Source organism: Cervus canadensis, chromosome 5 (assembly GCF_019320065.1).
Source record: "Cervus canadensis isolate Bull #8, Minnesota chromosome 5, ASM1932006v1, whole genome shotgun sequence".
NCBI classification, from domain to species: Eukaryota; Metazoa; Chordata; class Mammalia; order Artiodactyla; family Cervidae; genus Cervus; species Cervus canadensis.
The window spans coordinates 8,870,005-8,896,463 of record NC_057390.1 but is presented as its reverse complement, the minus strand read 5'-3'; the positions used below and the strand labels follow the sequence as shown (position 1 = coordinate 8,896,463).

General features: G+C 41.9%; 1 protein-coding gene across 1 annotated transcript in view; it reads right to left on the bottom strand.

Moving 5' to 3' along the window:
- Positions 1-1,019: 1,019 nt before the first annotated feature.
- Positions 1,020-26,459, bottom strand: part of MRPS9 (mitochondrial ribosomal protein S9) — a 37,795-nt gene continuing 12,355 nt past the window's right edge. Inside the window, exons 3-11 of the mRNA XM_043468056.1 lie at positions 25,897-25,959; positions 25,777-25,807; positions 18,383-18,462; positions 9,689-9,774; positions 8,494-8,569; positions 5,971-6,139; positions 4,927-5,035; positions 3,905-4,074; positions 1,020-2,919 (exon numbers count right to left, since the gene is read on the bottom strand). Coding sequence (XP_043323991.1) covers positions 2,828-2,919; positions 3,905-4,074; positions 4,927-5,035; positions 5,971-6,139; positions 8,494-8,569; positions 9,689-9,774; positions 18,383-18,462; positions 25,777-25,807; positions 25,897-25,959 — 876 coding nt within the window. The 3' untranslated portion in view covers positions 1,020-2,827. The remainder of the gene's footprint in view (positions 2,920-3,904; positions 4,075-4,926; positions 5,036-5,970; positions 6,140-8,493; positions 8,570-9,688; positions 9,775-18,382; positions 18,463-25,776; positions 25,808-25,896; positions 25,960-26,459) is intronic.

Sequence of the window (26,459 nt, the reverse complement as noted above, 5' to 3'; positions counted from 1 at the left end):
AGAGGTTGATGGAAGGTGAGACTCAATCAGGAGAGCTCAGGTGAACCCCTCATTCTCCACATGGAGAGGAAGACCCCACCCTGCAAGGCCGGGCAGGTTTCAATCAGGTCTTGGGAAAATGAAAAAGGAATAAATTTGCATTTCTCATGAGAAGTTTTCATAGAGGATCCAAAAGTGGTCCTAACTTTTGTGGACGCTTTAAGCAGCCATGATTTCATGGGAAATGGTAACCCACTCCAGCATCGTTGCCTGGAAAAGCCCATGGTCAGAGGAACCTGGCAGGCTGTCACCCAAAGGACTGCAGAGTCGGACACGACTGAGCAACTAAGCATGCATGCACAGGAATTTACCATTTTCATGAAGGGGTCTCCTCCCATCCTTTAAAGAAAATTTCCTAGAAGGAACTTGTCTGGCTGGTGTTTATAATGTGGTAAGTAAACGTTTGATGAACGAAACTTGAGTATGAAAAAGCACCAACACAGCAAGGCCAGACTGTGACGCTCCACGCTGCTAACGCAGGACAGAGCCCGAAAGGCCGAGGCCCGCGGTAAAACCTGGGTTTTATCATTATCAGGTGTGAGGAATCCAACAGGCCAGGAGTGACTGCTTGGAAGGCATGGAGCAGGCACGTGGTTACTTTCACCAGGGACTGGCAAGCCTGGGAGGGGCCCTTCCTGCAGACAGCAAGGCCCCCAGGTGCTTAGAAACACAAAGTTAAAGCCGGCCCTCGGTCCATTACATCATGACCCATAAGTGTCTTCTGACGCTAATGAGAAACCTAATTCTACCTATGGTTCCTTTTTAAAAAACATGAATTTTATCACTTTGTTTAAAAAACTAACGGCCTGAGTTGAAGGAAGGAATACAGTGATATGACTTTGAATTCTTTTTTTCCTACACTTTGCACCTCCACGGTCATTTATATTTTCTAAAGAAATGACAGAAGAAAATTGACAAGATCTTGCTCAGTGCCGAAGCTCAGGAGTTTTTACAGCTTAGCACTCAAAGACGACTTCCAATTTTTAATAATGTGTTTAATGAGTTTATTTTGTCTTAACCAAGGGTTTACAAATAATAAGAAAAATTTCTATATCCCAAGGCTGGTCACCAAAGAAGGTGGCGGTATTTTTGTGAGATGTTGATTTTTATGGCTCTTGATGATATTTTTTAACTTTTTATTTATTTTTTTGGCTGTGCAGGGTCTTCATTGCAGGGCCTGGGATTCTCGAGTTGTGGTGTGCAGGCTTGGCAGGCCCCCAGATGTGTGGTCTCAGCTCCCCTATCAGGGATTAGGCCCGTGTGCCCTCCCTCCAGTGGAAGGCGGATTCTTTACCACTGGACCACCAGGGAAGCCCCCCTTGATGGTTAATTTGGTGGAAAGGGTCACAGCCTTCATGACAGGGTGCCTGGTGTCAGCACTGTGCAAACGCGAGGGGCCGACCTTCCCTTATGGGCTCTGAGAGGTCCTTGTGGTTGGCCACCTCCCTTGTGTACACGGGCTGCACACCCATGTCTCTGGGGCTGCCAAGTGGGGTGTAGCCTGGACGTCGTTACAGACGTGGAGGCCCTGGGTCTGCAGCGTCCAGCTACCCCGTCCAGAGCATCGTGCTTCTGTTTGTTCTGAGGGGCCAAAGCAATGAAACATCCTTCATTTTCAAGGATACTGCCTGTTCACACCATGACTCCCCCTGCCCATCTAGACTGAGACCCCGGCATATGTGTGTAACTGAACGATAGAGGATATGGGGGTCGGGGGTGGGTGGGTTTCCTGATGAGAATCACCACCCATGATGACCGTGCACCTACTGGGGCCTGGCAGGCCTCTGGACTGTCCTGACCCCCTAAACCTGGGCCAGGGGCTGCTATGCCCCCATCTCACAGGTGCACCCCCCGCACCCAAGGCCACACCTGAGCCCTACATCCTGTCTCACGGTGGTCGGTCCTTTAGTTACTTTTATCATAAAACGGTTCGTAACAAAAACTGCTTGTATCACATGTGGAAGGTGAAGTGGACACTTGTGTCCTCCCCTCCCAGACAGACAGAGATCACGCCCAGGGCCTTCACCCCTGCTCCCCCTGGGCCAGGCCCTCTCACCACGTTGTCCGCTGTGTCCAGGGCTGCACACGAAGACCAGACTCACTGTCCTTTACAGAACCCCAAACCCGCCCTCGGCTCCCAGTGTCAGGGAGGGACCCCCAGGGCATCGTGCGAGCCCAGAGCCTCGGAGCTGATTCCTCCTGTGACTGCAAGTCTGCAGCCTACCTGGAGGGTACTGTGCCGTGAAACAAGCCAGACAGAGAAAGACAAACACTGCGTGGTGTCACTCATACACAGACTCTTAAAGAAAAACAGAAGTCAAGCTCATAGAAACACAGGACTGGGGCTGCCAGAGGCCCCGGGAGAGGCTGGCCTGCCAGCATCAGCGACCCCGCGGGCTTTTTGCCCCTCTGTTGTGAAAAACGTGTGGCTGCCTGGAAAAGCGACGCGCGGGGAGGACGGAGTGTGGGCCTGTGCCGCTCCCCCGTCCGCAGCGCGGCTCCTGGCTCAGACCGGTGGGCTGGGGCCTCCCGTCTGAGAAAGGCCTCCTGCTGGGTTTGGCTGACCGCTCCTTTCAGACTGACTACGCCAGGAGTCCGAGTTATGCTTTGAAAACTCTCTTCTGAAAAAGTTTTAAAAGTGAAGCAGCAGAACAAAGCTGAAACATTTTAAGTAATTATTCTTAGAAGGCGACCTTCACAGCACTGCATTTTAGAGTAAGTCACCTCACAAGGCAGCCGCAGCCGGCCCTGGTCCCCAGGCACCCCTCTGCTTTCCCGCCAGGGACCCTCAGCGCTTCTTCCAGGTGAATTTCCTGCGGGCGCCCTCCTGGCCGGGCTTCTTCCGCTCCCGGACGCGGGGATCCGTGGTGAGCAGTCCAGCTGCAGCATAAAAGGAGACGCCTTTAGGAACCATGGAAAATGCAGGGAGGCAGGTGAATCGCGTGAACCGACAGCTCCTGGGCTAAGAGGAAGCACCCGGGCCCGCGGCCAGCTCCCCGCCTCACATAAACCTGAGGACAGCAGCGTGCTTTCCCTCTTCGGGGCTATCTTCCTGATTTCTGGGACAAACACCAGGCACATTATTTGAGTCTGCTTGTCTTCTGCTCTGAGAGCTATGATCAATTCCTTTTTGGTTTTAAAACTTGTTCAACTGAGGACAAAGCTGCTCCTGTGTGGCATCCCTAGTCACTGCAAGGAAAGCCGCCTGGCGCGCTTACCGTGACAGAAGTGGAAGTTTTACAGACACTGTGACGCTAAGGGGTCTACACTTCCACACACTTCACCATCCAGGAGGTTTTTCTTTTCTACCTCTGGTCTCCATTATGTACAAGTAACGTATGACTTCACGAACACATTTGAGATAAGAAACTTATACATTTGTGTGACAACAGTATTTCTTAGGACTTTGTTTCAAGATCTTAAAAAAAAATGGTCTTAGGGTTGTGTTCTCAGCTCAAGACTTGCAATCTGGGAGAGTAAAGTCAGTTTTGCTGGTGGCTTCCACTCTCCCAGTCCTCAGGCGTGATTACGAGTCACTCAGCCTCCAGCCCTGATGTGTTTATAATAAGTATTACACAGGCTGGAGTTCTTCACTGTTTTCTTCACTCTTCCAACACTACCACTTCTTCTCACTGTGTGCCAGGCTCATGTATTTTGTTAGAGTACTTTTAATGGCCACACAGCAAAGGCAAAACTTCACTTACCACATACCCATGGCTTTTGCACATACTTGACTTAAAAGGCATGGAAAAAAACAACGAACTTGCATGGAAGGCAAACCGGACCTGTCTAAATTCTAGTTGAAAAGGTAAGTGATGACACTTTATTACTTTCCAGGGCTCACAGAAACTCAAACGAGCCATACCTTGGCGCATCCATTCAACCTCGTCCTCGGTGATGAAGCTGCACAGGGCCCTGGCCACGGCCAGGCGGATGGCACCTGCCTGCGACGACCGCCCGCCTCCCGACACCGTGCAGGTCACGTCGTGCTTCCCAAGCCGGTCGAGGAAATGAAAGGGGAACATGAGCTGCTCTCTGAGGACATCATAAGAGGTGGAGTTAGGTTTGCGGCATATACACACGACTTTGCAGAATGCTCACACTCTGGTCGTTTATAGGAGCCACAACACACGCAGAGACACTGCTGTTTTGGCTACTCAGACCCCGTGAGAGTGGGGTCGGTCTCTCTTTTTCCGGGTGCAGTGGCACACCCTGCCTCACTGAGGGTGAGTGACGGGAGTGACGATGCTACTAAGGGAAGCTCTGCTCACCTACGCGTTTGGGAGCGTAAACATGTATCTGCTTTAATTCCTGAAGCTTTTAAGATTCCCAAGCAAATGCTTATAAGCATAAAGAAACTGAGACCAAAATTGAGAAAAAAATCAGGAGATATGAGAGCACTTGCGTCAGGGTGGTCGAGGTGAGAAAGAACCCCCAGGAAGCGGGGTCTGCAGTCAGGAGGCAGGTACCCAGAATACAGCCAAAGTCTATGAGGACAGGAAACCACACCCAAAGGGGAGCAGCTAAAAATGATCACTCCACTAGTCATCTGAATTAACCTGGACTGGGGTTTCCCTGGTGGCTCAGTGGTAAAGAATGAGCCTGCTAATGCAGGAGACGCAGGTTTGTTCCCTGGGTTGGAAATATCCCTTGGAGAAGGGAATGGCAACCCACTCTAGCATCCTTGCCTGAGAAATCCCATGGACAGAGGAGCCTGGTAGGCTATGGTCCATGGGGTCACAAAGGAGTCAGACATGACTTAGCAACTAAACAACAAAGAGAAGCAATCAGGCAAACATAAGGAAATTATAAGCCTTGTTGATTGGGATGTATCATCAAGCGTATTTCCTTTAAAATCAAAAGGCCAAACCCAAACGCAGACCTCACCTGTCTTGGGTCACTGGGAAGTAGAGCAGGTAGTCGACGCCATTTATTTCTATCTTCCCACTTCCGTGGCCATAAACAACCGCCTCCGCATTTGCAGTCTTTCTCTTACCTTGAAAAATACAAGACATCTACTCAGTGAACATTTTGAAGACCAGGGCTCTGAGTGAGGCAAAACTACATTAATTTCCTTCCCCCAGAGTAACAATATCTAACTCTCTATAGAAAGTTCTATAATTATTACATGCCAAACAAAAATAAAACAGGCAAACTACACTATAATTGATGTAATGAACTTATTATGGGGGTGATTTTGTTCTTTGATCCCATTTTAGAAATACTACAATGATTCTAGTTTCAACCAAGTAATTCACATTTGTTTACATTATTTTTAAAAAATGAATTCACCTAGTATTTTTTTAAATTAATAAGAATATACCTGAATCTCAACTGTAAATTTTTACAATACATTAACAGTATAATAAAGTATAAGTAAAAGAAAAGGAATAAAAGGTTGAAATAAAAGGAATCCTCAGGGAAGGTCACACTTCTTTGAAAATATTAACTGAAAATGACAAAGGAAATGATGTTAAACTTTTTAGAGTTGCAGATGGATCATTTAATAGCTCAATTCTTTAAAATGACACCATGTCAAATGGCTCTGGGCATCTACAAGGAAGATGTGAACTGAGGACCTAAAGTTTTCAGGTTTCGTAGTTTTGGAATCTGATGGGCAGATTCACTGAACATTTTCAGTGTATGTAAGAAAGCTCTGTGGTGGTAAACACTTTGCTGTTTCCACCAGTTGAAAATGTGAAAATACAAAACGCTAATGTGATTGTGTAGGTTATGTGTCCACATCCTTTCTTGGGACATTAAAGGGTTCCGGTTTTCAAAACGTCAACAAGACTCTTAAAACCTCGGAAATCCAATGTAGCAACAGCAAAAATAAACAAACGGACAAAACGAACAGCAAAGGGCGAGAGCACACACACCCCCACGGTCTCCCCACGCTCAGGGGCGCGCCTCCTCTCCAGGGCGCGTTACCTTGGCCTGTGCTGAAGGCCATGCCCTGCTCATCATATTGCAAAGGCTCGATCAGATGTTTCTTCGACTGAATAGTCACTGTCCTGCGGAACCTGCCCACAAATTCCTCTTCGGCTGCATCGCACGGCAAGGCTGATAACCTTTCCAGCAGCCGGATGAACTGTGTGTACTGCAGACAATAAAAGTTCATTAGGAGATGGGAGTGTAATTGCATTTGCTAAGTTTTTTCTATTTTTATATACTTGATCTTTCCAGTGTTGCTTTTCTTGATGAATTCTGACAGGATGACACTTGCGCTGCTTCTAAAACAGCGTGCAGGCGTGGCATTCTCCCCGGGCACCTCTGGTGCTCAATCTTTTCTTTCAAGAAACAAAGACAGATAAACCTTTCAAAGAAAAATCCATTTCTCTGAATTAGGATATTACAAGAAAGTGAAATTTAAATTCCGTTTCAAAAAAATATTTAGATGATCTTTGAGTGTGACTTCTACTCTTTTACTAGAATTGCTATCAAGAGGAGCTTCATAAATAATTTCCAGTGAGTTCGCACAGTAAAATGGGGAGAGTCTGATTTTGAGAAAATGTACCTCTTAAATTATATTTCATAATACACTTGGCAAATATATCTTTAGCTGTTCAAGCTGTGTTACTTTAATGTTTATGATTTCCTTTAAAACTGAACAATCAAGCTATTTAAAAATTCAAGAGATACTTGACTTAAAGGGCAACCTCTTGAAATAAATTATCCTTGCTACTCTGTGCATTTTTTTAATAGTTCTTGAACATGTGATTAGAAAGTAAACAACTTGGTATTAACCCTTAAAATTAGAAGCCAGAGTAATCACTCTAAAGTGTTTATGCAGAAGGAAGCAATCGACACTTGACCTCCTTGGTGAGCACAGAGCATGAGACCCCGCTTTTTGTAACCTGAGTTATGTTTCTGCCAACCCTAAAAATCAGGCTCATCTTCATGACCTCTGCCTTTATAGTGAAAACCTGCCACTAATGATTTGAAATATATAAAAATCACACAAGCAAGATTCCAAGGGCTACGTCAATGACTGCCTCCAAGGAAGTCACAAGAGAAGCAGTCTCAGGAAGGGTGAGGTACTGGGGCACCGAGTCTGGTGGCGCCCGTCGCCTCCATCCACAGCTGCCCCTCCCCAGCTGCTCTCAGCTCCTCTGGATGCGCCGTGACACCCTCGGACCCACAAGGAGGCAACGACAGGTGTGACATGGCCGTGCTCTGGCACCGAGATCATGAGCTGAGCTATCACTGACCACTCCTGCCTCCTTCATCTTAACACCAGTTGTCAGCTTCAGGATTTCTTCCATTATCCAACAGTCCAAAGTACAAAGACCCCATATATTTACAGATAGATAGATGAATAGATGAGCCTATATATTTGGTTGTTTTGTTTTCATGGCTGCACACCTTTAACAAAGTCTTTGGGATATTTCCAAAATGAAAACAAACTTGTTATTTCATAAAAAATGAAAGCAACCAGGAAATGGGAAACACTGAAATGATGCAGTCAGTTAAGAGGAAAAGAGAGATTTTTTTCAGCTGCATCGAATGCAGCAATACTGACTTCGCAGTCAGGATATTAGAAATTAATTTCAGCTCTATCATTCACCATGTCCAACACCTTAGTTTAGCAAATTGCAACTTTTCCAACACATTAATTTCTGTAACCACTTAAATGAAGAAAAGAGAAATTTAAGTACATGATTTAAAATCTACACAGTGGCAAGGTACTAACAATGTCAGCCACTGCCGTGGGAGGGAAAAAACCTTTCTCGAAATAATTTGTGAAATTTATCTACACTCCCATCTTCTAGAAATAATCTAAATCCAGAACATCAATATATTTAAAACATCAGATCTCCTCTGATAATCTTGGCATATGCTAGAACACTGAGCAAAATAAGAATCTGGCTGAGACCTAACCAAGGATCACCATCTTTATAGGCTTTTGGGAGCCTGCTAAAAATGTATATTCCTGGGTGAGGCCGGTGGAAATTCTGAGCAAGGCCTGGATCATGGGAAACCACATTTTGTTCCCAGCATTCCAGGTGATCCTGACACTGGTAGTTTTGCCGATTCTAAGAACTGGCCATACAGACACTGCATTTGCTAAGCAGGAAGGGAACCCTATGCTTCGTTTCTTTCCTATTGCATCTGTAACAGCTCCTTATGTTTATCATTGGCCTGTAAAATTAACACCCACTCTATTGAAGGATGTAAAAAATGACACCCGCCATGCTCCCCCCAAGACAACAAGCAGAGAGACCACCAGCACACTTGCAGGAGAGGGTCAGGTCTTCTAGGCTGCCACCCTCCTGGCCTACGGACAGAATCGGCTCCAAATGTTTTGGTTTTGTTTTTTTTTTTAAAGGAAAACTGTCTTAGGAACACATGCTTCTTGAGGAACGTTACTATTAGGATCCTAAATATTAATATAGCAATTGTCTACAATCTTACAGCACAGGTCCCCTTAAATTAAAAAGATTAATTACTCACGTCTTGATCTGACAGTTTTTCTACTAACATTTCTTCCAGTTCTTCCTTAATCAGCCATCTGCTGCCAATCGGGTCTCTGTTAAAATTTCACATATATTCTCTTTTAAATTAACCATGCAATGCGAGTTACATCATGAAAGATCCCACAAGTGGTAGTGATTCTTGATGGGGGAACACACTTTTGTATTAATATTACACAGCTGTAAAATTATATCCAAGTGAATAATTTTTTGAGATGGGTTACTGCATTTCCTCAGTCTACTTTAGAAGAGATATCCAGTCTAGCAAATGTTCCATTGGCAGAGTTAGACTTGGCACTGTGAAACTTGCTGGATATTCAAGTCACTAGATTTCTCAAAAATTCAAATTGAGCTTGCTTTTCATAATTTGTTTGACAGGAGAGGTTACGGAAGCACAGTAATCTGTCAGTGGACTAAAGTAGTGATGAATACAAAGCAAAGGCTAGGGGTAGTACTTACAGTTAAAACTAGCTACGTTCCAAAGCCTGGGTCTTTTGAATAAAACACATGAATATGCTGTGCTGTGCGTGCTCAGTCATGTCTCTGCAACCCCATGGACTGTAGCCCGCCAGGCTCCTCTGTCCATGGGAGTCTCCAGGCAAGAACACTGGAGTGGGTTGCTACTCCTTCTCTAGGAGATCTTCCTAACCCAGGGATTGAACCCACATCTCTTGCGTCCTCCCTGCATTGGCAGGCAGGTTCTTTACCACTGTGCCACCTGGGTCAAAAATTTATGTCTTTTGAATAGGAGGAAATATATGACTAACCAGTTCAAAATTTAAAACCAGTGGGTCAAGTTGATGGATCTAGTCTATCACTGTTTGCTAAATGGACGCACAAATCTTTAAACACAAAATATATAAAATATACACACACATATATACATACACATATATACATAAGCACATAAGTGTACAACACAAAAATTTTGAAGAAATAATATTCAAATAGAGTAATTAAGTGCCATTTAAAATAAATCTGGAATGAAGTAATATAAAAATAATAACCTTAATAATTATATCCTCCAAAACAAAAAAACATTGTCCATTATTTGGAATTATAATGATTAATGCTGAAATAATGAACACATTTTTTAAGCTTTATGTAATACCTAAGAAACACCAATGACAAGTGGTATGTTTTTAGTTAGTATTTTAATGCAAAGAAGAACTTACTTGGTTTTAGGTTTTTCTGAAAACAGACCTTTGGCTCGCAGCTGGTCTTGGCGTTCTTCTACATGGAGCACCTTTCCATAGGCTTCCTGTGGCAAGTAAAGCACACGCTGATCCCAGAGACAGCACATTCTCACCACTACTTTCTACCTCCCTTTGAGTCCCCCTCATCTCAGAAGCGCCCCTCCTCAATTCGCAAGTCACAGCTGCACGGCAAGTGCTGCTGAAAATGCTTTTCAACAATACTACTTCTCACTCAAACCGAAGAATGGTGATTTCAATGAGAATTTAGTATTATGCATAGTGACACACTTCAACTGAATTTAAATAACTCTATAAGAGGTTTACAACTAACTCAGTGAGGATATTAAACACAAAATAAAGTTATAAATGACTTATCTGCCTTAAGAATTCCTCAAACAGAACCAAAAGCTTTCCTTAAAAAATTTCTAATTTATATAGCAATATGCCTTTAAACTTGGAGAAATACCAGTGAAAATTATACTTACCACTGAACAACTTTTCTAATATTTAACACTTATGTAATAGTTAAGTCTTCACCATGTAGTCTGTGTCTTTAAAAGTTTTCTATTAATATTTACTTTTCATTATTTGATTTCTATTATTTACTTTCTAACAAAGACTTCAAATGTGTGCCACCTGTTAAACTGTAACGCAAGTAGGGGAAATTTACCATTTTGTTAGAATTGTAAAAAAGCAATATTCTGGCAACAAAGGTGATTAATAAAATACATTTTTCCAGGAAATGAGCTTACAACAAGCAGAATAATGCAAGTGTCTCCCAGTTTTTTTTGACTGAGCCTATTTGAAGACTCATGTTGACTCTGTGTGTATTTCATACTAATTTCATGTGCGTATTTGTTTATAATATACTAATCTAAGGAACAGACATGTTCAAAGGATGAACTAGAGATGACATATTTTTTTCTTGCTTAAATCATGAGAGCGTCTACTAATCTCAGAAGACACAACTTGTACTCACAGAGATGCCTGTCTGTATTTCAAACAGTCTTAATAATCTCCAGTCTGGGGGACAACCCTGTGTGGGTGCTGATCAGAGCACTATTTTATAGTCAAAGCTGCCAATAAAGAGTCTGCTCTAAGAATAGGCGTGTCCCTGGCTGCTGCCTCTGTACTGACCAGTGCTTACATTTTATCATCTTCATTTCTGCAACCTCTTCTCAGGAATCCATTTCTTTCAAGCAAAAAAGGAAGAAAGGGCAGACGCAGGAAGAAAGGCTGTAAGGACTGCACCTCTGATTTGCATAAATATAGTTGAGAAAAGCCCAGATCATACTTCGTGGGCTAGGAATGGTGAGACGAGGACAAAGTTCATTTCCTGTGGCTGGGAGACTCCTGAGAGTGTTTTGTTTGTTCTTGGAAGGAGCGTAGAATTGATAACTTAGAAGAGAAGAAGAAAAGCAGTCACTTTTAGAAACTGTGAAGCCGGCTGAGCATCTCCGACATGGTGAAGAATCACTAACTAGTCAGAGGTTCTACAGCTAAGTCCCCATCAGCAGCAGCAGCAAAGCCAAACACCATGTCGGGAATGCACCGTCTCAGGCTCCACTCCAGACTTCCGGAAGAGGAACCTCTGACAAGGGCTCACTGATCTGTTAGAACCATACCCCTAAGTAATGTACACTGAAGTCTGGGTCTAAACACCTGAACTACGGAAAGAAATTAGGTTAATTCAATTCTATTGTCCAGATTAAAAATAACTACCTCTACAACTTGGACAGCAAGAAGATCAAACCAGTCAATCCTAAAGGAAATAAACCCTGAATATTCATTGGAAAGACTGATGCTGAAGCTCCAATACTTTGGCCACCTGATGCGAAGAGCCAACTCATTGGAAAAGACCCCGATGCTGGGAAAGGCCGAAGGCAGGAGAAGAAGGGGACAAAAGAGGATGAGATGTTTGGATGGCATCACTGATCAAGGGACATGAGTTTGAGCAAACTCTGGGAGATGGTGATGGACAGGGAAGCTTCACGTGCTGCAGTCCGTGGGGTTACAAAAAGTTGGACACGACTGAGCAACTAACATACCCGGCTTGTTAAAGCCCTAGTTAATTTTCTGGAATAACCAAGGCAACAAAAACAAAAATAGTTGACCTGCTTCATAGGTAAGCTTCACGTCACAGTTTGGGCTGCTCAAGTTGCCATCGTTTGCCGGTGACTTCTTAGCAATTTTTACATTAAATCCATATTTTTCTTAAACTTTTCACTCTGCTATTATCTTCTGGAGTTCATATTTAGCTCCATAAAAATGCATAAATAGTGTATGTAAAATCACCAGAAAAAATGTCGAATGTGAGAAAAACCATCCATGAAGGTATACATCAAATTTCGAACACGGTTAAGTTCTAATCATTTATGGAGCTTCCCTGGTGGCTCAGATGTGCTTTGACAGTTGTGATCCATCAAGTTATATAATGCTCACATTAAAGCTCCTCGTTCAGTTCTCTAAATATTTAGGAAAACATATGTAAAGTACTTGGCACAGTGCCTGGCCTATAGTAACAGCCAAAAATGGACACAGGGATGAGGTATGGTGTTTGGGTGTCAAATAAGCGAAACCATTTTATGTGCATGCTGTTTCTACCTTTCTTTCTCTTCTAAATAATAAACCTGCTCTTCAGAGTCTGTCTTGGCTACTCAGAGACAAGAGTCGTCTGGAAAGTACACCCTACAGCTTCAGCTCCCTGAAGAGGTGTGTGTGTACTAATTTACATCAGAAAATCCTCGAGAGTATAAAATACGCCAGGCACTGTCAACATCACAGATTATCAGGACTGGCTTCTGGTCTATTGTTCAATTTCCACTTAATTTTTAAGGGGTGCTAGAGGATTAGCCGTGACCCCAGCTACGCTAAGTTTATATACTGTATTTAATGGTATAATTTTCAAATATGACAGGAATAACCCACATGTGAAATGCTGAATCATTAATCACAGCTATGATTAATATTTCATAAAATCAAAGCCAGTCTATCCACCCCTCATGTCATCAGATTTCCATAATGTATGAGTTGCATTTAGAAGGTGCCTAATTTGAAAATACCAGATGCTCAGGGTGCAAAAAAGAAATGCTTAAACTAAACTCTTCCAAGAGCATGAGCAATATGATTTTTAGTCTAAAGAAAACTAATTTTAGTCTTCCCAAATCTGTTTTGGTTTATTAATCATGTAGAAGTTCCAATTTTAGGAAGGGCAAACAAATAACATTTCTTAGGAGGGTGGTACAGAAAAAGTCTGTATATATATATTTATTTTTTGATATACAAAATATATACAACTAACAATAATTATCATCTTAGATACTAGTTCAATACAGTAGAGACTTTAAAATGTTTTTTGGAAAAAAAAAAAATCACAGAAAATAAATTTCCTAAATAACAATCTTCTCAAAATTTTTTGGCTACTGGCATATACAAAACCAACTGGAATAAACGTACATATATTTCATTTCTCATGGATTTCATCATGCTATTTATCTAGAGTTCCAAGAGACATATTTCCACGGGAGACCATGACTGTCAGTTCATGAACACAGTATGCTATACAGGTACACTTCATGTAATGCTATTCAGCACAAACAAAACAGTCTCACATATAGGTCACAGAGACAAGTCCTCTGGGAAAGTACACACCAGGAGTAATTACACAGGAGTGCTTGTGACTCGATACCATACATTTTCACTACCTAAAGCTCCATCCTATATTTTGAAAAATAATCATCATTATAAAAGAAGTGATCTGATTGAAATCAACAGAGGCAGTAAGTTGAACTGGTTTTTAAAAATTGACTTTCCTAATTGTTACACTTAGAACATACAAGATCCACAACAGTAATTATTCACATGTGAGGAAAACGTATATTAAAGATACCTCCAGAACAGCAGATTCTGTTAGTGAATTAGTTACCAAAGTAACTCTCCACTATTCTTGCCTGGAGAATCCCATGGACAGAGGAGCCTGGTGGGCTGCATACAGTCCAAAAGGTCGCCCGGAGTTGGACGCAACTGAAGCGCATAGCACGCACAGATGCACGTCAAGAAAGGGCTGAGAACAGCACGCAGATGCAGGTCAGCCTGGTCTGTCGCGTTCTAAAAGGAAGCCCTTAACGCAGCTGTGAAGCAGAATTCTGTAATACCTCACTGTGGGGGGGTCACTGCTTTACGTCCGCTTTAAGTGCTGCTTCAAAAGTTTCCAACATGCGCTGCCAGGGGACAGGGAGGACGTAAACTAAGGAAGAATTCCGGGGCTCCAGGTCCCTGGAACGTTCATTAGTTGGGTCTGCAACAACATAAGTGGACACACACACCCCTCTGGGGCTGCTGCGTGAACCCAGAAGTTACTTAAGTCACTTAAAATAAACTGGAGAATTTCTACATGAGCCAGGCAAATGAATCCTGCTTATCCCTACACTATCAGGATTAGAATAACTTCTTTTTTTTTCACATTTTAAACTTTTTTCCCCCCTAATTGGGTAGAACAGTTTCAGTATATAATAATCTACTTATTCCTTAATTTGACTCTTCTTTGGGTAAAAATTTAATCTGTGGCCATATACTTGCTTTGAATTATAGAAATATTCTGGCAATACTCCAGTGTTTACTGTAAGGCAAGTTATGAAATATAAATGAGGTTTCTAAATTCCCAGTGTAGCTTTTAGCGATGAGGAACCTTATCTTAAAGGTTGTAGTGGGGAGAGCTGACGGAAAATTTCAATAAATGCTGAATGTTTGTGACAGCTTACAGTGTTTTCGAAGTGTTTCACACCCTTTCCCGAGCTCTGGTTTCAAGGGATGTGAAAAGGTGTTCTGGGTGGAGAGGTTTCAGGTCACTTCCTTTACTATCTTTTTTCATTCTGCTCCTGAAAGCTTAAATCATGTCTGAGAAGTACACAAGTTCTACTGGTAAGTGGCTATTAAGGAGATGGAAAGTCATCTACTTTGGGTAAGAAAGACAGATGAGCAGGGCTGTCCAGCATGGAGCCCCTTAATCCTCCTCAGTGGTCCTTTGAGAAACTGTAAGGTTCTCATTTCCTCTTACTTAAAACAACCTTTACTGTTTAAGAATTTACTTATTAGTACTGTTTCACACTTCATTCACTACATATGTACATCTTACTCACTAGTTTGTAAAATAGATGGTTTTTATTGACTTTCCCAGGAACCTGGAGACAGGTGCATGGCTGTGCCCACAGGAGGGAGTTCCAGCCAACCTGCCTGTGAACTCTCAGGGTGTAACACACTCAGGGTATAACACGCTCACTCAGGGTGTAACACACTCAGGGTGCAACCCCCGAGGACCAGGACATGCTCCTGCACCTGACATTCCCCCAGCAGCTTCACTTCCAGGCAAAACAGTGAGCTGCTTCTTTCTGAGAATCCTCCTCTTCCCTCAAAACTCCCCCCACTTCTCCACAGAAGAACCGGATGGGCTAACTTCAGGCCAAGGGGAAACAGTGCTCACTAAAGCTTTACGTCTTATTCTCAACGGGAAGCTGCACCAGGCCTATCTTTCACCTGCTGCTGTAATGTACTGTGTAACTTTAACATGCAGACAGTGATCAGACACTGGGAAGCAGCACTGACATCATGACAGAAGGTCACAGATGCCACAAAGGCCCCCTGGCAGAACCGCACACGGGCTTGAGATCGGTGCTCTTCTGCCAAAAAGCCTGGCAGAGGACGCCCACGGCTCACACCGTCACAGACTGCGCAGGACGTGGGAGAATCAGTTTGGCTCAGAGTCGTTCACCCTGTCACATGGGAAGAAATGACATCGACAGAAAGAGACGGTGACAACAGTGATTCACTTCCCGCCCACCTGTCACAGTCTTAGGAGTTCGATGCCCTGGCTGTGGTGGATGGTAGCAGGGGGACTCCCCTCCCAGAGGGAAGGGCACCGCTCTCCCACAAAGAGAGGGCAGAGCAACGCAGGGAGCAGCTTCGAGGTGTCCTGTCTTATATCACATGTGATGCCTGCGTCACTTGGAACAGGGAGTGTTAGCCACGTAACACAGTTCAGGGTTACAAGCAGCTTCTCGTGTAACGCTGACCCACAACGGCCCAGCAAGGACCACAACTGTGGTTAACAACATCTGCCCTGCATGAGGTGTAAGCGCCTGCTATGCACTTAGGGAAACTCCTATCCTTTGTTCCATATACATAATTAGTTTAAAATTTCATAAGGTGCATTTTTTTTAAAATACAAAATTTTATTAATTATCTGAATTAATACGTTCAAATTTAACCAAATCATCTGTAATTCACAGGTGTAAACTGTTCTGATGAACAACAAAAACGAATACCAAACCCACAGTGTTTGGGGGTCAAAACACGCAACAGACAGACAGACCTAAATTACTAGATTAAGCTAAAATGTAGAAGCCCAAAGAGCTCTCCTGTATGTAACGAAACTATATGATGCAAGAAGGAAGACCGTAGATAAACCGAGTGTAATCTGACATTTGAGTTGCGAATGGGGTAGTATCTGATCGACTGAGAAACCGATCAGATTCCTGAGCGATCCCTTTTAAAAACACATAAACTAAAGTTAGGCCTCTTCTCCGATGTGTAATTTCTTCATTATGATGGAATGCAACCGAATACCGTGCCCTGAGGTTGCTCGGTTTCAGCCCAGACAAATGCAAATGGCTTGTCGGGTGACAGCTGTTTGATAAGGCTCCTCTCCACGACCCGCACGCTTTACTTTTTCCCGTGAAACTTGGGATGAAAGGCAGAAGGCAGGAAGAGAATTAATGTAGCATACAGTCTAAAGGCAATGCTACAACCGTGATTAAGTAGAAAAGTTAAAAGGCACAGATTTTCCACAGCTTCGCTGCGTGCAAGCCATCCGTGTAACAAGCTGACAGCCGAGCGCGCCAGCTCCATCACCTCTCCGACAGCTACTGCGCGCGCTGCGCCCCTTTTCAGGGGGAATTTGCGTCTGCACCATGAAGCGTTGTACATTATTTCTGAGCTCTGCGGGGGGCTTGAGTCCATATGGAACCTTCACAAATATTACCACAGATCAAACCAGCGGCGTCGGGAGGCAGATTTGACATACCTATTTAAATGAGCGGCAGGGGTCCCCGGGCGGCCGCGGGCGGTGCGGAGAGCCTGGGCGGAGAGCGCGGCCGGCTCCATTACTCAGCAAAGACGCCCTCCGCGTCCATCATTCATTTCATTTCTGCTGGGGCAAGAAGCTCATTTGCCCAAGGTCAACAGAAAGTGAAAGGAAGGTTTTCTTTTTTTCCACCCCCCTCAAGAAATAAATGCTCCTGACAAGTGGGGATTCTGTCCTCTGGCTTTGCAGAGCGCAAACCCCAGCCAGCTTGACAAAGCAGAGGGCCCACGTGCGTGTGGGCCAAGCCACCCAAGAATGCGCTGGGGACACGGAGGCCTGGGGACTGTTTCCCTTAACTGGGAGAAATCACACTATGAATAAAATAAAACTTGACACCGTGCTCTAAAGGTGAAGCAGGGTTCTGTTGTTTAAAACTGGGTATTAGCATCCAGCCTTTTGTCACAGTAACTGTAGGAGATGCCCCAGTGTGTACATCATCAAACACTTGAGCTCCGAAAGAAAATACAACCTGTTCCCAGGACAGGCAAATGCGGTGGGGGGGGTCAGAATGTAGTAAAACCACTTCTTTGTGGGTCCTCTAGACCCTGATTCTAGCCTCATACACTGTGCTGACCTATGAAAAGCAAATCGTATTTGAATAACTAATCATTTCATGGCAAATAGATGGGGAAACAGTGGAAACAGTGACAGACTTTATTTTCTTGGGCTCCAGAATCACTGCGGACAGTGACTACAGCCATGAAATTAAAAGACGCTTGCTCCTCAGAAGGAAAGCTTTGACAAACCTAGACAGCGTATGAAAAAGCAGAGACATCCCTTTGCCAACAAAGGTCTGTAAAGTCAAAGCTATGGTTTTTCCAGTAGTCATGTATGAATGTGAGAGTTGGACCATAAAGAAGGCTGAGTGCCAAAGAACTGATGCTTTTGAACTATGGTGCTGGAGAAGACTCTTGAGAGTCCCTTGGACTGCAAGGAGATCAAACCAGTCCATCCTAAAGGAAATCGGTCCCGAGTACTCATTGGAAGGACTGATGTGGAAGCTCCAGTACTTCGGCCACTTGATGCGAAGAGCTGACTCACTGGAAAAGATCCTGATACTGAGAAAGATGGAAGGCACAAGGAGCAGAAGGGGACAGAGGATGAGATGACTTAGTGACTGAACAACAACGAGAGGGAAGGACTTTGCCTCTCCCCAAGGTGAGTGAGCGCCCCATCGCCCTGATGGTGTCTTTCCTGATTCTGGCCCTGTGATATGCACCCATGCCTGGATACTGCCCTGAGCACCTCTCTCTCAACACGACCTTTGGAAGTAAAAGCGTTTTAAGGACAAGCCATTCTGATATAAATTCTCTAGTGCTTACCTTTAGCAAAAATAAATTAATAAGATATAAAGCCTTAAAAAAAAAAAAAAGATATAAAGCCTTTTAACATACTGTCTTACCTCTTGAAGTCTTACTTTTTGTCCATTATGAAACATACTAGGTAAATTCTGAAGCTGAGTGAAATAAATCTCTAGTATCATTAGTTACTTAGCTAACAGTTCATATTATTTACCATAAATGTGATATACTTACATGCATTAATGAGTAGTATGACTGTTTGCCAGTGTAAAAGAGAAAATGAAATGGGCGGCCATCGTCTCCCCACTGGATAGCTAATAAAAACCAAATGAAAACAAATAAGCAAAAATAAAAATACAGAGACCAAATAGCCTACATTTAAATGCGGTTTTGTAATTCTGCAGTAAGACATGCTTTTAATTCTGATTAACTTTTAAAATAACAAAAAAAGCATTAATAATTAGAATTGAGTTTGGCAGGTTTAACCTATATTTAGGATATTTAATATTTCATACCCATTGATACAAAACAATGTTTATATTCGATAAAACATTTCTAAACATTTCACCATGAGGGTTTCCATAATTTGTTTTAAATTAACACACAAAATGCCAGTATTATCTTGCTAGAACAAAACGATTTATGTTTGGTTGTTAATATAATGCACTCCCATATTCTTAAAAAGGAACACTGATAAAGTCAAATGTGATAACAGTTAGGAAAATATAACACAGAAGAGAATGAAATGGATTTGTCTGTGCCACTGTTTGTTTCAACTCTGTGGTGACACACCTCCAAGAGTTTAAGAAGTCTAAAATAGAAGGGGCCCCACAGGATGCTATGTGTGGTTCTTTCTGAAATACAGATAATCACTCACATCTAATAAACACCAAACAAGCTGAGAAATGGCGTTGCAGCAGTAGGTGAAGCCAACACTAACTCCACGTCCTTGTATTTGTATGGCAATGTTACTGTTAACCACTGGCAAGAACTCCAAACACGGAGATTACACTCTCTATTGCACGAGTTGTAAACACTTTCCTCCCAATCTGTCTGCCTTCTGACCTTGTCTGGGGTGTCCTTCACAGTCAAGATATGCAAAGTGTAGCAGTGGACTCCGTCCCTTTCCCTTTATGGCGGTGCTTCTCAACTGCTTTTTCATTATCATCCCTACTAAGGAACCCTTATTAGACACTTTCTCCCTCATCACCTCTCTCCCCAGGAAAGCTGAACACTGTAGATACACTGTTTATCTGCTGACACACACCATGGCCCTTTCTAGGGCCACAAACACAGAAAAAGCTAAGATTCTTTTGCCTCCTATGAACCAATTTACACTCCCTTGGGGGCAATACTACCCTCACTGAGAAAACCTGCTCTAAGACTCTGGGTTGTCTAAAAACTATTTTCCTATATACTATCTTCTGGAATTTTTGTATGTTTTTCTGATCAGAAATTTAATCAATATGCAATTTATTAATACATCTGTGAGGCGGAGATCCAAGTACGCCTTATTCTGTCCAACAAAGAGAGTCATTACTCCATCAGTTTTTTTAAATAATATGCTCTTTTCTTGTGAAATATCACCTGTACAGCATGTAGGGTATCTTCCTCTTCTGGGATAACTGGATTATACACAGGCCAATTTAAGTGAATACACTTAAAATGAAGGCCATTTTATAATAAATGGTGGAGAACGGGTGTGTACTGGTATCTCATTGTTGCTTTAGTTTGTATTTTCCTGAAGCATCTTTTCATCTGCTTATTTTCCACCATCTGAGTATGTTCTCCAGGGAAGTGGGCTAAGGTCTCTGGCTCATTTTTAAATCAGGTGGGTGTTTTCTTATCGTTGAGTTTTAAGAGTTCTTCATATATTTTAGGTAACAGTCCTTTATCAGATGTGTCTTTTCTAAATATTTTTCTACTATCCTATGGCTCGTCTTTCATTCCCTTACCATGTCGCTCATAGAGCAGAAAATTTTAACTGTAGTGATATCCAATTCATCAATTCTTTCCGTCATGAACCATGCCTTCAGTGTTGTATCTAAAAAGCTAGGGGCAAATCCAAGTCTTCTAGGTTGCTCAGTACTGGTTCAGCTTCTCTAATAGGTGCGGGCCTATCCACTGTCTACTTCCTCGCACTCAAATTCCAGCAGATAGCCTTTCAGTGAACTGGCCCATTTCATCCGGGTTATCAGGTGGGTGGGCACAGAGCTGTTCACAGCATCCCTCGATTATCCTTTTAATGTCGCAGGACCAGAATCGCTGCCCCCTCCTTTTCTGATGACAGTGCCGTGTCCTCTCTCCTTTTTTTCAGTTATGCCTAGCGAGAAGATTATCGGCTTTACTGTCGTCTCAAAGAACCAACTTTTGGTTTTGTTCATTTTCTCCCCTAATTTCCTTTTTTTCAATTTCACTGACTTCTGTTCTAACTTTTAATGTCTCTTTTCTTCTGCTTACTCTGATTTAACTTGCTCTTCTTTTTCTACTTTCCTCAGATGGATGTTTAGATAACTGAATTTAGATTTTCCTTCTTTTCTAATACATGCATTCAGTGCTATAGATTTCCCTCAGAGCATGGCTTTGGCCCACTCTTCTTATCTGCATAATCTTTCAGATATTAGAATCCCCTCACCAGAAGCAAGCTTAGAGATTATGGCCCTGGACTCCTTCACTGCATTTACATATGTCCACCTTCTGAGACAGAGATGCTTGTGTGTGTTTATAAGTGCGAGTGGCATCTCTTGATCTATGCAACTATTTGTCTATTAGAAAGTGTGTAACTGAAAGAACTTAGGCTGCAAAGTGAAACTTCCTTGGTTTGTTTTTTAGTTTCCTTACTTAATAGCTGTGACCTTAACATACTGTCTTACCTCTTGAAGGCTTACTTTTTGTCCATTACGAAACATACTAGGTAAATTCTGAAGCTGAGTGAAATAAATCTCTGGTATCATTACTTAGCTAACAGTTCATATTATTTACCATGAATGTGATATACTTACATGCATTAATGAGTAGTATGGGGACTGTTTCCCTTAACTGGGAGAAATCATACTATGAATAAAATAAAACTTGACACCATGGGTTATTAACTCTTTTGTGAATCAGGCTGCTCATTTGTAAAAAAAAAAAAGAAAACCACAAAATAATCACAAGGATTGAGAATAAATGAACAATACTTAAAACACATATAAAAAAATACAAATGGAAAAAAAAAAAAATACAAATGGCATCAGCTGCATTCACATCACACACCTGCTGCAGACTGAATGTCTGTGCCCCACCCCCACCTTGCAGGAGCCTTGAGCTCCTCCAGTGGAGAAGCCCCTGCAATGAGAAGCCTGCATACCATAAGTAGAGAGTAGCCCCCACTTGCTACAACTAGAGAAAAGTCCACGCAGCAGCAAAGACCCAACACAGCCATAAATGAATAAATAAAATTAATTAAAAAATTTTTTAAAAACCCAGAAAGTGAGAATAACCCAAACGCTCTGCTGATGAAAATTCATCCTCACCAAAACCAGGTAAACTGAAGGAAATTTCTGGTAAAAGAGAAGGAAACTGAAACACGACCTTCCAAACTGAATTAAATATCCTCAAGCAAACACGGGGTTTTTGAAGAACACTTTGAATCAACAGTTCAAAACTGAAAACATAATGGACAAAAAACTCAAAGAAATTGAGACAACTTGACTAAATTCAGGGGAGAAACAGGAAAAGTTAAAGGTATCAGGAATGTAGACTAGCTTATAAGTAACGTAAAAGAGAAGAGACTAAAACATAATACATTAAAAAAAAAAAAGGAAACAACCAAAGAAATGAAAATGAGATAAAGAAGTTAAAAGTCAGAGTTGGTGTGACTGATTTGGAAGGCAATCAAGGAAGGAATAACACTTATATAATTGGAGTCCAAAGGAAAAGAATTAAAAGTGGAATAGAACTAAAATTTTAACTGTTAAGAGAACTATTTCTGGATATAAGGACTTGAATCTACCTACTGAAAGAACTGTCACCACTGTAATCTAACCCTCAATAATAATCAACTGGATGCCATATTTTCATAAAGCTACCTAACAGACAAAAACCCTTCAGACCACCGGCGGAAGACGGCCAACACGAAACTTCTCAAAAACCACAGGCACAGCAAGGCAGCACCAGGGCAGCATCTTTAAGTAGCTCAGGAAAGAAGTGTGAACCAGAGACTTTCCCCTTCAGCTAAGCTGTCCTTCACGTATCAAAGCTATAAAAACCAATTTCAAAAACGTAAGAATTTGTGTCTGTGAGCCCTTTTGGAAAATCTACTAGAAAATGAATGAACTGCATTCAACTAACAGATGACCAGGGAAACCTCAGGAAAAGGAGTTGTGGATAGCACTTAATATCCCACATCGGAAAACAAGAAAAACAATAGTTATCTACTTACTAAAGCTGTTGTGAAAATTATGACTTAATGCATGCAAAACCCTGAGAACTGTACCTGGTCTGCTCTAAGTTTCAATAAATACCAGTTACTGCATTATTCAGGACACCTTTCAAATCAATTAGAATCAAGTTACCCATGACAATTTTATACTTTTAAATACCCTCTGAATGTTATTATGTACATTATGTTGTCCTCTTACATGTTCTTCTTCCATTCACCAGACTTGCAAGCACTTGATCAATTTCACTGGTTTTTCAAAGGGTTTGTTGGTTTTATTTGTCCTACCCTTTCTTTTAAATTTCTTTAATTCAATCATCCATTTCATTCTTTTTCTGCCTTCTTGAACTGACTACTGTTCATTTTATATCCAGTCTTTCTCAATGCTTAATAAATACATTTGCCTCTGTGTTAAACACTGTCCACATCCCATAGGGTTTAATATGAATTGTCATATATTCTTAAACAGTCTGTAATCTCAATTTTGATTTCACTTTAACCCCAAAGTTTTACAGTTCTAATCCACATAATTTCTATTTTTATAATTTGTTGGGTTTTCTCTACAACCTACTACATCATAATTCTATTAATATTCCACTGGCATCTGCATAGAAAATGTATTCTTTGTACTTCAATCTGTAGCTATAAAATCATGCTGTGTTACTTGAATTCTTTAGAGCCTTAGTTAACAGCTTTTTGCTTTAAATGTTTCCATGCTAAATGCCTGGTGCAAAAAGGTTCATGGTCGTCAAAGCCACTTAATGGATATTAGGTTTTATCAATATAAATTAACATTCCTGTCTCACTGAGCCATTCCCTAAGCTCCCTGAATTCCATTCTGTCTGGTATTAGATGTTCCTCTTTGCTTCTGTCATCAACCGGGTACCTATCTTTGTTTTTCCCAATAATTTTTTAATCACTTGCTTTAAACAGCAGAGCAGGAGTTTAGGTTAACTCAATCTAGAAGCTTCCATCTTTTGATAAGGGAAGTTGGAGCACATTGAAAGTGCCATAATCTATTAAAATCTAAAATTCAATGACATTTTTTAACATAAAAATCAATTTGTCCTGTATTTACAAAGTACAGCAAAATTGGTAAGTAGGTTAGTAGACAGATGGCAAAAAGTATTTAGCTGATTCTAAAAGGTATAGTGTTTGAAGCGAAAGTGAGTGTTACTTGCCCAGTTGTGCCTGACTCTCTGCGACCCCGTGGACTGCAGCCCAGGCTCCTCTCTCCATGGAATACTCCAGGCCGGGAATGCTGGAGTGGGTAGCCATGCCCTTCTCCAGGGGATTTTCCCAACCCAGGGATTGAACCTGGGTTTCCTGCATTGCAGGTGGGTTCTTTACCATCTGAGCTCCCAAAACACAGATAAATATACTTAACTGAAATGTAAGAAAATCCTACCTACACGCACATGTTTCCAGGATAACACATGGGCATTCTGCAGGGACACATGGACATTCCAGCTGACAGCAGCAAACACTTCCCACTACTGAGAAGCTGGTGTGACCTCAAAGGACCAGGCTCAGAGGGGCAGATACACGAGAAGAGATGCAACTCAGAGAGACACAGAACAGAGAGGAAGAGACACAGGTGAGGAGCCTGAGAGGCTGAAAGACGGGAAAACCACTAAAAGAGCGGGGACCATCACTATCACTGCAATCATCTACAGAAAAGCTCCAAGTGTAAGCTACTGCGTGCTATGCCTTCAGTTTTACTTCTAGAAAGCTGAGTTGTGTCTTTAAATTTGATTTACACTCTTAATATAGCCTTCATTTATTATCTTCCCAGAAGCTATTAATTAAATTGATGTCACAGTTTATTATCAACCACATGTAAGAGTTCAGAAAATGTAAGACAGAAAATATTTATTAGAAGATTCAGAATACCTCTAACAGGATTCAGAATAAAAGTTATCCTGAAAAGAGTGAAGCAGAGAACGACAGAATGCCTAGCTTTGAACAGAGGTGAACATTCAGCAAAAACATCAATTTGGAACAAATTAATTTTTAATAGAAATATCTACTCTCTTACCAATCAATTTATTGGCTCTGAAACACTCTAATGCCACCCATAAACTGAGCATCTGTGGCCAGCAGGGGACCCTCCAGTGTCTCCACACATTTTCACTGCTGAGGTACACGCTTACTAAGAGTCAGTTGTGTTTATTACAATTGTACTTACTCCTATAATTACATGAATTAAGTATTCTATAAACAGATGAAACATGGGTGAAAACAGAAAAAGATAGTAGCTGCTTCCCTGAAGACTAAGTTTAATGCTTTAAAAAGATTCAAAGGCAAGTTACTAAAAAAGAAAAAAAAAAGGTCTGTTCAACTTCAGTGTGGTTGGGGGAACATCTGCAGAAATATAAAAATACTGCTCACTCAGATTTCCTAAGGAAGTTTAAGTTCTTTGCTCCACGGTAAGGAAACCAAAACTGGAACCTTTGATGGCACAGCAGCAGCAAAGGGGCATGAAAGAAACACGGAGGGACAGACACATCCTCAAGGGAACCTCTCCAGGGTCACAGCAAGAGTCTGCTGAGCACAAATCTCTATTTCAGACGCTTTCAAGAAATGACTTCTGGCTTTAGTACTTTCTAAAGTAACTGACAGCCCACCTCCCTGCCCCAAGCTTATCCAAGAAGCTTCTAATCTGAATTAGAAAATAGTACATATGCTATTTCCTGGCGACCTTAAAGCTTGCCACATGCTTTCTCCAAGATTTCAGTTGACATATTTAAAAGATAAAGAGAAAATCTTAAAAGAAACTAGAGAAGACAGGGGGCAAGAGAACAGTGATGGCTAACCGCTCATCAGAAACAACAGATCACATAAAAAAGACCACAAATCTGTATTTAGTGAAAATATGCTTACAAAATGAAGAACATTTAAAAATTCTCATATTTAAAAAAGCTGAATTTGTCTCCAGCAGATCTATACCCAATTTTTCTTCAAAAAGGTATATTAGAATGCAAATAAACTTACATCAGTATAGGCGTAAACTCTAACCTGATCTAATTTTAATATTATTTAGTGAAAAGGAAAGAATCTATAAACTCCAGTCATTCATTATTAGTTATAAAATAGTTTCGACTTCTTTCACAACAACCATGACACAGATCTCCACACACCTGAGAGACTGAGGATACACAAGAGCACTGTGGAAAGAAAGAGCTAGTTTATTCTTGAACAAACTCACCTCTTTGTTTTGGAAAAATCTCTTCGGGATGCTGTAAAATAAATTAAAAATGCATTAGGTAATTACTGTAACATATAAAGCTAAGTGAAATTTGTAAAAAGTATTAATAAAGAGAACTACCTTCATTATGGGCCGGGCTCGCTTCTCAAACAAACCACTGGGAAAAAGGTAAGTGATCGCCCTCTGAAAAGACACACAAATTTAGCACCAGTTGTAAAAACAAGTTCACGTTTATGACTAAAAGTAACTGAGCACTTACTACGTACCAGATGGTGAACCAAGGGTCTCATGTGCATTATTTCACTGTGTATTCTTTTAAGTGAACTAATAAAACCACCACGCATACATTCCCCAAAGGGCAGGCCCCACATCCTCCGCCACCGTGACACCTGGATGTTTTCAGAAGCTCTCTGAACTTTTCCTCAAACTTGGGAGAGGCTTTTCAACTGTTTTCCCAAGCATGTTCCCTCCAGTGCCTGCTTCTCAGTGGGGATGCTCCTGGCATTGTGAACGTGAGGCTGCCCTATAGACTAACTTCCCCCATACAGTGGGGTCATTCTGTCATCCCTGGTCCTTCTCCCAAAACCTCCGGCAGAAATATACCCAGTGCTCTTGACAAATCTCGCCCCCACACATTTCCAAACGCCTTCACCTCCTGAGGGCAGTGCCCCCAACCCGAGAGG